The sequence below is a fragment of the Anneissia japonica genome, unplaced genomic scaffold (assembly GCF_011630105.1).
Source record: "Anneissia japonica isolate Jap-2015-1 unplaced genomic scaffold, ASM1163010v1 scaffold724_len3256291_cov202, whole genome shotgun sequence".
Taxonomy (NCBI): domain Eukaryota; kingdom Metazoa; phylum Echinodermata; class Crinoidea; order Comatulida; family Comatulidae; genus Anneissia; species Anneissia japonica.
In genome coordinates this window covers 1955254-1968051 of record NW_022744966.1, presented here as the reverse complement: position 1 = coordinate 1968051, position 12798 = coordinate 1955254, and the positions used below count along the sequence as shown (strand labels likewise).

The following is a 12798-nucleotide window of genomic DNA, read 5'->3' as shown; positions in this document are numbered from 1 at the left end:
ATAAACAAATATATATGAATACGAATACGAATATAATCAGTTTTATTGCAATTTGCATACAGGCTATAAAATTGAAGTTTAATAAAAAAATTCATATAGTGCACAAGACAAAGAACAGAGAAACAAAAGTATGCTCTTAATAAATTATAAAACAAAAGTATGCTCTTAACTCTTCGCTATTCCCCCTCATTTATCTTTATTAGGGCCTACTTTGCCCTCTATGGACACTCAGTCGTTCCTTCATTATACCTATCTCATTTCTTTCCAGCTTATAATTTTTATTTTCTGAAATTTAATCTAAATTATATTAACGCAAATGTAGTTGCTAAACTGACCAATCGGCCATATTTTTTTTGGTCACGTGCATAACTTAACGCTGTTAACGGATTCTGGTTACGTTAATTTTCGTTGTCAACGAAGTCTATTTTACGAACCAGTCGAATGAAAATAATACTCAACAACGAAAATTCGTACTCAACGAAATGAAGCAGTCGAATATAGCCCAATGATAACATGGAATCACCGGGTATCTCTCTAGGGGCTAGTGTATTAATATTATATCAACTTTTGATTTTACCAGGGAGTTGTTATACTACTAGTCTAATCAATTTCCTGCCATCACAAGACGTCATTTGGAGTTTAAATTGTTTGTCATAAACCCTTCTCCTGATTTGTCTTGGGTGTGACGCTAAACAAGTATTACTGGTCTATTTTTTGACCAGTAAATAATAATAATAATGATAATATTTATTTGACATTACACTTTTACAACAGTGGCAGCACACAAGAAAGTGGCACAGTCAAACTTCAACTAATGAACAAAGAGGACAACAACAACTTAAAGCAAAACAACTGAAAGAACTTAACTAAAGAAAGTACAATATAAATAAATCATAAACATCCCTCACACTCCCCACACAAATAATGTAAGGCCTACATAATACACATTACGTGCATACAGTAAACGTACACCCCACCCAAATATATATATATATATGTATATGTATGTATTTATATATGTATATATATACATGTATATATACATATATATATACATATACATATATATACATATATATATATACATATACATATATATACATATATATATATATACATATACATATATATACATATATATACATATATATATATATACATATACATATATATACATATATGATTTTCTGTTACGGATGGAACGATTCTGCATCTTCTTGATCTGGCGTACTAGGCCTCCTTTAGACCTTAAGGAAACAAAATTAACATGAACGACTTTAACCTTTGTATCTCTTGTGGATTTTAAGACGATACGTTCCTTGACTTTTGCACAGCAATTTGTTTATAAATAGGCCTATATCTGTCTCTTATACACATCTAGATGTGTATAAGAGACAGGAGTAAGGACTAGTGTTGTCCGAAAGCTCTGGTTCTATTTCTGGCTGTTTACTTACGTTTACTTTTTAGCTGTTGCTTATCATTTTTGTATCTCTACTGAGATCCAGCCATTGTTTCCCACAGCATTGTTGTTTTTCAGTATTTTGCCTTTTAATCTATATATATTTATATACATATATACGATACACACATATACATATATACACAGACACACACACATTTATATATATATATACACATACATACACATACATAACATACACACACATATACACCCATACACACACATAAATACATATATATTATTATACAAAGCGTTATAAAATTATATAAAAGAAATTATAAATTTAAAACATAAAAAAAAGAAATATATGTATTACTAAAAGCAACGATGCATTTAACCTGTTTTTAAATCTGATCTTCTATCCCAAGCTTTTTTAGCAAATTTTTTACAATATCTGTCAAATGCAGTAATGATGATAAGCAAGGTGTCAGTCCAGTCCACTGGTAAAGCACGATCTAAGTTGTGACGTAAGAGTGTGTGACGTACACTCTTATTTACATCACGTGATATCTCTACCCAGCATGGACGAAAAATGGCGACTAATAGTATTCGAGGTATGTATTTATAGGCTAGATGATTTTAGATCGTTTGGTAGGATAACTTGCAAATGTTGTTAAGTTTTTAGTCTATGATATGTTTAGTGTGTAAGAAAAAGTGAAGAACAAATAGCTATTGTGAAATGGCAACAATGTCAGACTGTTTTGCAGGTCATTCTCGTCAGATTTTGAGACTGATCTGAGCCAAAGTCATCTTTCACAGACGGGGCAATAATGCATTGATTGCCTGACTGGGCTAGGCTTAGGCCTAGGCCTAGTCCTAGCTTGTTTGCACGTTTACGTTGAATACTCGAAAATACTGTTTCGCATCCGGCGTCAATATGATTATCAATTTATTTAAAACTTAGAATTGTTATTAAGTTTGTACAAGATTATCCCTGGTTCACAGAAAAGAGGTCACACTTTTTTTTTATAAATAAGATATAAAGCAACGTTACCAACCATTCTTTGCTCAAAGAGTTGTCAACGAATGGGATAGTTTACCTGATGAAATAGTAACTGCTCAGTCTATTAATGTCTTTATGATAAGTATTGGTCTAGGCATCCTCTTAAATTCAGTATTGGTATTTATATTTTACCCCAGTCCCATCAGGACCCGCAGCAAAAAGTTGGGAAATATTCATGCGAGAATAAAAAAGTAATTTTTTCCGCATCATTTATTTTAACTCAACAGCTTAAAAAAAAACAATGCAATTTTGTGACTGGAAATACATGTTCTTTAAAAATCAATAAAGTTAAACCAGTTTTATACAATATTTACAATATTCCTACCAAATAAAAACAGTCCCTCAATAAAAGAAAAAGCAGTATTTAAAAAATAAAACTGCCCACCATCATCACTTTTTTTTTTTTTTAAAAGAGTGATAATCTAATAATTTTTTTTTCTTAAACGAAATTAAATCAGAGGACCTTTAGGCTATAGTATTACTTCCACGTACTGGAATTACAATAAATATAGGGGCAGACAGATATAGAATCCCCAAAAACTAATTAGAAGTTTGCCGGGGTTGTGCTAATTTCGTTAAGTGTAGGCCTGTCAGATTTGCCTGTGTTGGACTCTCTCAGATGCTTGCCTGTGCCTTGTCAAGTTGGCCTTTGGGTCTGAAACACTATGATACCTGATCTGCCAATGTTTTTTTAGCATTCTAAAAATTGTCCATATTCTACAGTACCCATAGGATATGATATGAAATGACTTGGGGTCAAATGTCATGATTTACTACTATCTAGAAACTCTTCTCTCAGGAATGAGAGAGCTCAAATTTCAGATGTGTATAAGAGACAGATATTATTGCACTTGTAGGTTTATGTCAATATTTACATAATTTATAATTATTGTGGTTATTCTGGGAGATTATATTACATAGGTTTCTCAATGGTAATACTATTGAATTGAACTTTCGACGAAACCGTATGGCTATTTAAGCTTATGGTTTATTTAATGCAAGTTAGGCAATAGCGTCTTCCGTCAAAAAAGTGACACACCTGCCCCTTAAATACGACAAGTATAAGAACGATTTTCCTGCTTGAAATGTTTATGCTGAATTTTGGCAACGCTGTAAGAAACTTTAACTTATGACTGGTTTTCCAAACTTGATTATTTAACGTATTCTTGAGGAAGACCCACCATCTTCAACGCATTTCTGTTATGGTATGACACATAATATATAAATAATAGCCTACAGGTACTGGAATTGGTTTACGACTGGTGTAAAAATAGCCATCGAGTTATTTACATTGCGGTCACAGGATTAAAATAATAAAAAGGCATAATATACAGTACTGTAGGTTAGAAATGTGGAAAGTAAAACATTAAATAAATGACTTTAAATTACTTACAAGCCACGACAGTGGTGTAAGTTTTACTGATATTATTGTTCCTGTATTTAATCTTGTTATTAATATGTATTTTATTGCTTCTGGGAGATTAAAATTTTCCGTGGTTCCGAGGCCATAACAATTGCCATTAATATTTAGTAGGCCTACTTTCATTGTTCAACAAGTGACGTCCGACGACATAGGCCCACCTTGTCCGGCAGATATGGGAAGAGGTCTCTGACTATAGTGAACACAGGAGTACACAGTTTACCTTGCAAATAATTTTTTATTCGATGTATGGAAAGAGGATCTCGGGTTTTAATCTACTAGCTAAACCATCGATGTCCTATTCTAACATGCACTAGGGCGGACGTGCTATATGACACTACCCTGTACGTATGAATACAAAGATTACAATAACAATATAAAGCAACATAGTCAAAATAATGAGAATTGATTAAGTGTAGAAAAAAAAATTTACTTTACCGAACGCATTTGAGACAGAGTAACCGGCTGTGAAGTATCCGGTGCTGTTAGTTGACATATAGAGCCTGTCTCTTATACACATCTTCGTGCTCATATTATTTGTTATATTTTTATTATTCATTATTTTCACTTGACTCCCATAAATAATTTTGTTCGAAGAACATTTTATGCAGTTGTACTTCGCAGCACTTCACTTGCAATTTGCAATTTCTAGTTTATATTATACTGTATTTGTCGGTGCTCTTGTATATAAATTAATTGAAACTGTATGTATATAATATAACTTAGTGGTAGTACTGTATGAATCTAATGGACAATAAGGGTCAGTATACTATGAACCAAATAGTCATTTTAAACCTAATTGCTAGTATGACTGTATATAATGTGTTAACCTACAGCAATGGTCAGTGTGGATCTACAGTAGTTGTCATTTTGAACGGGCATGTATAAACTACAATGCGAGTGTCATCACAACACCAGGTGGCGCCCTTTGTTGTCAAGCAGACGTTGGTAAAGCGGTCATTACGCCTGAATGACTTCATAATCTTAGTGGTTTCGAAAAATATGGACCATTGATCTAGCAAAGTTTTCTATATCACACTGGGACATAAAAGTAAATTTTTAAAAGTTTATTTAAATACTAATGAATTTTTATTTCTGCTAAACTGTGAAGGATATTCCATACCAAATTTAAAATCAGGTTCACTTTAATGAAGAACTTCAATAAAACCAAAAGAAAAATGCTTCTAAGTTTGTCACGTCGTGATGATTTGGTGTCACAGCGTTACGTGACATTAGCCTCTATAAGGATATTTTTCTATGCTATTCTTTCAATTGTGTGATAAATCAGGCCCGTAGGAAGCAATTTGGAAGTGGGGGGGGGGCCCAAATAAGCAGTCTGTAGCCATGGATATTTGACGACTTTTAGTGATTTTTTTTATTAAGTTATTTGATAGGCATTGTCCTTTTGTAAAATGACTTCATTTATGCTTTGTATGTTGTAATAAAAAAAATGAATTAAACAACGAGAAACAAAGAGTATGCAAGAGTACCTATTTTATTTTAAAACCTGTTTTCCATGGCATCTTATCTTATGTTAATACATTACAATATACCAATTACTAGATCTAACCACATATGCATATGTGCAATATTGTGTAAATTATAGATGTTAAAAAAAGTATCATTAAGCAACGAAAGTACCAAATATATTAAAACGGTGTTCGTTGTTTACACAAAACTCATTTGTAACTTTGACAAGATCTAAAGCATCTGTTAAATAATGACAATAATTATAAAACATCAAAATATTATTACAGTAATTACTCATACTAGGCCTAAGCTAGGCCTAAGCATATAAATAGGCCTAAGTGCCAAGTGAGTCTAAAGTCGCCTGAGAAAATGGCCGTCATTTGAATTCAAAATAGCTGCCTACTACTAAGACTCATTCATAATTATCTTGGCAATGGAAAATCGTTAATATTGTAGGCCTAATGTTTTCTCTAGTGATTTAATAGGATCTAGGCTAGCTGCCTACATTTTTTCCTGTGCGGCAGACTAGGCTATTTAGTAAGACCGCCACCCAGCCAAACATAGGGCCTATATCTAATGTTGTTTAAAATCAGTTTTAATCCTTATAACATGGAATGACCAGGGCCAAATTGAAAACTATTTGTAGCATTTAAACTCTTTAATTGTAGTATGATAACATATTTATAAGTTTTATACAGAGATTACAAATTTAAATCACCATAAGTTATGATCCACTTTATAACTGGATGACCAACTACTATTCGAACTCAACCACGTAATGAACCCTACTTCAAGCCAATCAGAGTGTACGTAAGACAAAACATAATCCATAGAAAATCATGGACGCTAGGCGGAAGTTTTTGTCGCAATGTTTTTCAGTATATATCTCAATCAGAAGATATTTTATTAAATACGATACGACACATTTTCTTGGGAAAAAGTGGGGATGTTTTTCAGTAATATATTTCTCACTCAGAAGATATTTTATTAAATCGGCCCTTACGACACATTTTCTTGGGAGAAAGTGGGGGGGGGGGCCAATGCCCAAGGACGTTTTCCTTTAAATGGTCCTCGTATTCACACCCTACGCCAGATCACAAAAATTCTGTCATTTCATTACTGGACCTTTACAAACTATTATAGAAAGTTTTATTTACACTAATTGAAAACTTTTTATAGATATTTACGTCTGGGATCTCAAAAATTTTAATGAAACTACAATTCACACTTTTGACTGATTCGTCGCCAACACGTAATACTATCTTCCTTGTAACATGGTTAATCTTTTTCCGAATGTTTCATGGAGTTCAGTTGATCCGTTTTCGAAATACGTTGTCTGGGACATTTTCCTTTCAATGGTCCTCAGATCTACACCCTACTCCGAATCATCACAAAAATTTAATAATTTCTCTACTAGACCTTGACAAACTGTTTAAAGTATACCCATTGATTTTTTTTAAAGAAGATATTTAGGTCTGGGTCCTCAAAAGTTAAAATGACCCTCCAATTTACACCTTTGACTGATTCGTTGCCAGCACATAATAATTTCTTTATTGTAACTTGGTTAAACTTTTTCCGAAAGTTTCATTCAAATCAGTTGATCCGTTTTCAAAGTATTATAGAATCTTTCATTTAGACCCATTGGTTTTTTTTTTAAAGAGATATTTTCGTCTGGGTCATCAAAAATTGTAAAGACCCTCAAATTTTAACCCTTCACTGGATCGTCACTAACACATAAATATTTTTTCCTTGTAACTTGATTAACCCTTACGCTGCCATCTTCGGATAAATGCGAACGCCACACAGTTGGTGTGCATGCTAGTTTCGCATAAATGCGATTAGGCTCACTGTCAGCCGTACGCCACCTTCGCATAAATGCAAATTGGTGAAGGTCTTCAAAAAAACGACTATAGAGCGGCTGTTTTAACACTAACCCAAATAATGTTCACTGCATATGAAAGCTAATGAATTTCTGCACATTTTGATGTGAAACTTGTTGAGTGTTGTTTTGTTAGAAGTTTGAGTTTTTGCAAGTTAAATATATGATGTTTTGAAATGTTGAGAAACTTTATTCTTCTGTAGTTTTTACAGCTGTGCTGGATAATAAGGAGACTTAGAAACTGACATAAAAAACTGATGTTCTGGTCCTAGGCCTAGCTAGGCAGACCTAGCCTAGGCGTAGGCCTAGCTAGGCCTGAACTGTGATGGTAATGTTAGTAAATATACGTAGGCCTAGGATTCGTTATTTTGATTTTCATCAGCAAGTAATTTGACTTTGGCTAATAGGCCTAGGCCCAATATACTATTTGTGATAGGCCTTGACAAAATAATCCTATCATTTATTCACTAAATAATAAATAAAATGCAGAAATAAAAGCATATATGTACAAACCAACTAATGCTGATTAATTGTTTTTAAATTTATTGATTTATATTTTCATGATCTGAATAGTTTATGAATTATTGAGCAAATAATATACACTATCAAAAATAAGCATTATGGTGACCTTGTTAAATAATTAGCTGCCACAGGGGATTAGAGGTACATAATGTTATCAGCTGGCGCTCTGGTTGACTGTCGAATAAGAAAAGAGCTGGCAGCGTAAGGGTTAAACTTTCCCGTAAGTTTAATTCACATCAACTGACCGGTTTTTGAAATATCCTCACACGCACACTGTGGCGCCCCTGGCCCGTCGCCCCCAGCTCCCCCTGCTGGCACCACCCCTGAGATTGACACTAATAGGAGGCACATCCTTGATATATGGCCTATGCTTTGGCAAAGCACGGAAAAATTCTAAGCATGGAAAAAAAAAAATCATAACAAAAACAATGGTTTTCCCAGTACTGTTGGGAAGAGCCAATAATACTAATAATGTTATAGCGTGTAATGCAAAAACTTCTATTCGCTTCACATAAAGCAAAAAAGTGTTTTAAAAAATGAAGTAAAACACAAAATTGGTTCAACAGAAATGCAAAATCTTCAAGGGGGTCACCATCCGACTCCACTCTAGTGTAATCCCAGATTCATAGGCAGTGACGGTCGTCCGCCCACCCACCACCCTTAACCTGTTAAAGTGCTTTTAAATTTTAGCTGGCAAAATAATGTACAGATGTTAAATAAATAGTAAGCAGCTTTTTTCCTTAGTAGTGGGAGTCATTTATGAGAACAATTTTAAGGTTAATATTATTGTTGGCTTTAAGTCTCTCGAAAAATGGGAGGGTGACAAGAGAGAAGGCAGTTCCCCAATTCATTTAAACTTATGTTATTTGCACAGGAGTTCCCTTCTTTCTGCACCCCCTCCTGAAAATATCTCAACCCACCCCAATACCTCACAGCAGAGTATTCAGTATTATAGATAAGTGGAACGTACCACTTACGTGAGTGCGGCTGATACAATGGGTGTATGTTCACAAAATATATTGGAATAAAATATATTATAAAATGACCATGTTAATTGCTGAAATAAGTCAATATGTGACGAATAAGGAATGTCACAGACTGCATCCATCACAACATTTTATCATGTGTTGTATAATCTATTTTTTACCATATTCTTTACCAGCAGGGATAGGCCTAGTATCTTACCTGCTTTAACATTAGAAACAAAATTATTATTGGCTCAATTTGACCTTTATTTGCAAATGTCTTTCTAAAATTACAGTTAAAGACGATGCAGTATTCAATATTATGCTTTAGAATAATCTGTTACTTCAGCATTTGTCCGACTGGGCTTCACAGAATGATTATTTTCTGGGCGAATCCATAGGGGGCAATGGTCGTCGACGTCCACTCACTCCTCCCACCACCCTTAGCATGTTAGAGCAGGGGCAGAATTAGGGGCCCCCTGCCCCCTTTGGAAAGTAAAAAAAAAAGAGAGAAAAAACAAAACTGATTGCCCAAAACGCCTCAGTGGTTATTTTCGGGCATCTAGAAAATAATAAAAGGGTGGTGTTATCTCGATCAGCCCCAATTTCGACTGTTGGCTTTTAAATCACTTAAACGATTGGGAAGGAGACAAGACAACAGACAGTTCCCCAAGTCATTTAAAGTCAGACTCCGGAGGAAAATTACTTTTTGATATGTTGTACAGTAGAACTAATTCTTCTAAGACAGAAAAAAATGTTGTTTAACGAAAAAGGGGGAATGAGACACAGATTTTTGAATATTTAAAAACTGGGCAAAAAGGTTTAAAAATGGGCAGTCTTAGAAAAATCAGTTCCACAATATATCAACGTTTTTTTTCCTCCGGAGCCTGACTTCAAATTTATTTCATTCATTCTTTCATTAAAACACTTCATTTATCTTGCAAATAATCTGGACCCATTACCTCATCATCACAATTCACGAAAGTCCGCCTTCGGCGGCTTTTCGTGAATTGTTGTATAGCTAATATGGTCTAGTAGTTTAGGGAACAACAAAGAAAAATAAAAAAATACTGTAGTTTTGTTTTCATAGAGTTTCAGCATTAAAAATTAGCATAATTTGCATAAATTATAGGTATAAATGATAAAGAATATGAAGGATTTGTGTTTTATTATTCCTTAAATGTCATAAAATATAGTTTAAAATATGTATGGCAGAAATTGATGCCTTCTACAGCATATATACTGTATTCTAATCACAATTTTGAAAATTCATGATAAACAGTAATTATAATATTTAATTAATTCGAAATAACTTGTGAATAAATGTTACAAACTATTAATTTCTGTTTAAAAAAAATTTTTAAATGGTGTCTACTATCACTGTGCAAAAAAGCAGGCATTGGACACAAAAGCAATCCATGATTCTATTTGTGATCATTCTTATTGGTACCACTACCAGTATTTGTTCAAGTACAGTAAAACTATTATTTCTTATTGGTCTTGTGACTGCACCATATGTGCAAGTTTGATAAGATGCCACAAAATACTCAAGGCACCTAACATATGGTATTTTAGATAAAATTTTAACGTTTCAGACTGGCAAAATTGTGATCAAATTTTTATATGTATTTTAACACAAATACTGACCATTAGATTATGTCATACTCACCATTACTTACATTCATACTATTAAATTTCAGAAAAAAACGATTTTTTTCTGAAATTGTATAGTTGGTACGTCACAATACCATGTGATACTATTCTGTTGCTATCAGTGACTCAAAAATAAGGCCAACCGACTCCATTGTCTAAATTTTACAAACGTCGGCAAACCAGCAAAACTCATTGTTCATGAAATAGATTTGTACGTACAATATGTATTCTTAATAGGCATAGAGTACGTACTATCAATTGTGTGAATCATCTTATCTTTCTTGCTTAGTCGTTTTGTAGGCTAGCCGGCCTAGGCCTAAAACATCGGCCAGTTGAAGCCACGTAGGCTGCCTACAGTAGATTCTAACACTTCTGAATCTATAATTTGTCTCCATTGTACAGTATTATTATATTTAAAATGTTGTTTGTATAAAAACAACCAATTTAAACTTATTGTAGGCCTAATACTACTGTCCATGTTAAACACAAACATGATCACGTCATGACTTCACTGTCAAGTCCATGTGGAAAATCCCAGAAAGATTGTAATTTGAAAATGATGCCCCTTATCACCATTGCAGGAATATGCCCTACAGTACACCAATTGTAGGAATAATGGAACCATTTTATATTATTTTAAATAATAATTTTCATGACTTTGGCTAACAAAGTTTAAGGCTTTGCTTTGTATGCAACATACAAGAGAGGAATCCTGAAAATTACATTATGTAAAAATGATATTACTCATAATGAAATGACACATGCTTCCCATTGGAGCTTATCTTTTTCTGAATTTTAATAGAGAGAATTAATTCTTTCTTCTGTGAAGGTCAAATTATATAAATGTCTCCCTCTATAGTCATTTTGTATACTGACAATTGATAATTACTGTAAAATTAGAAAAAATAAATCCTTCCCTGTTCAGGAATGTATTGATAATTACTATTATTTCTATATTTTTTTGTAGAACATTATGTTGGCTGATACAGTATTGAACTTTTTTTTTATTAGCAAAAATTCTGTAAATGAGTTTAAACTGAATTAATTTCATTAAGGCAAGACTTTTTTAATATCCTCATCAGAAGGAGGGAAGAATAAAAATAAAATGTTGTTTTTTTTTAGCAACATGATTTTGGCAAAAACATACTGTATCATCATCATCATATTTATGTCAGCATTTTCCCTCTTATGAAAGGGTTACTGACTTTCATGCCATGATGACACTCCCATCTTCTACTTCTTCCTATTTTGAGCATCCTCATTTGGAGCAACCTTACCGCTTTCTTTCTTCACCATATCTTTCCATGTAAGCTTTGGTCTTTCTCTTCCTCTTATATCATCCACTTCCAGATCTCATGCTCTTTTCATAGGTTCATCATCTTTCCTTCTCATCACATGACCCATCCATCTCAATCCACTTCTCTTTACCACTTGTACAATTGTTGCCATAGTTTCTTCCAGGCCCAACCTATCCATCAGCTACCTTGTATTCTTTCTATCGGATAGTTTCACACCACACGTCTTCCAAATCATGGCTCTTTCTGTTCTCCTCAAGTTACCTTTTTCTACTGACTTCACATTGCATGTTTCTGAGCCATCTGTTATCGCTGTTTACACAAGCCTTTAAACTTGCCTTTCATTCTCATTGTGAACTTTCTACCAGCTAGGATCAAAGCCAGCTCATTAAACTTCATCCACCCCAATCTGCATCTTCTTCACACTGCAATCTCCCATCCACCACCACTGTTGATTGTATCCCCAAGATAAACCTATCAACTTTCTGGACATCTCCCATGTACAGTACATCCCTACTCACTCCATTACTAATTTCTCTGCATTTCTTGCACTCAATGCAGTGGAGAAAATAAAAATACAATTTTATATATGAATGTAAACAGTGCAGTAATGAGATTGGTAAATGCTTTATATGTCCTATTTATAGTTAAGTAAGAAATATGTGTTTTATTTTTGGAGATTTCATTAGAGCGGCAGGCTTAATAAAAATAAATAACAATTTTGTTTTTAATTTTCCATTTTTTGTGGCAGAGGGTGTGCTATTTTTATATAGCGCATATTGCACATTGCCCCTATGCACTTTACACAGAAATAATATAGGCCAATCAAGAAAAAAAAAATGAAATAAAATAATAATAATATTAATAATAATAATAATAATGATAAAAATAATAACAATGAGGCTAAACTAATCCTATTCCAAAAACTAATTAATGGTTGACCATTGAAACGAGTAGCTCATCCTCCCTTTGTTCAGCTAACCATACAAGAGACTGTTACAGTTAAGCCACAATCGCACTGGACTTTTTTTGGTAAAACTAACCAACACGTTGGCTAGTTTTACCATAATTAGTCCAGTGCGAACAGCACAGGAAGTTTACCTGACAGGAAACTTACCCAAGCCGCGCG

At 33.6% G+C, this 12798-nt stretch overlaps 1 protein-coding gene across 2 annotated transcripts in view; it reads left to right on the top strand.

The window, feature by feature from the left end:
• The first annotated feature begins 1896 nt into the window (after nucleotides 1-1896).
• The window catches only part of LOC117119826 (28S ribosomal protein S11, mitochondrial-like), a 65474-nt gene continuing 54572 nt past the window's right edge, over nucleotides 1897-12798 (top strand). The window contains exon 1 of one of the 2 annotated variants that reach the window (XM_033264773.1): nucleotides 1897-2016. In XM_033264773.1, the coding sequence (XP_033120664.1) occupies nucleotides 1995-2016 (22 nt within the window). In that variant the 5' untranslated portion in view covers nucleotides 1897-1994. Of the gene's footprint in view, nucleotides 2017-2126; nucleotides 2170-12798 lie in introns of those variants that run through there. The other variant, XM_033264772.1, reaches the window with a different exon arrangement.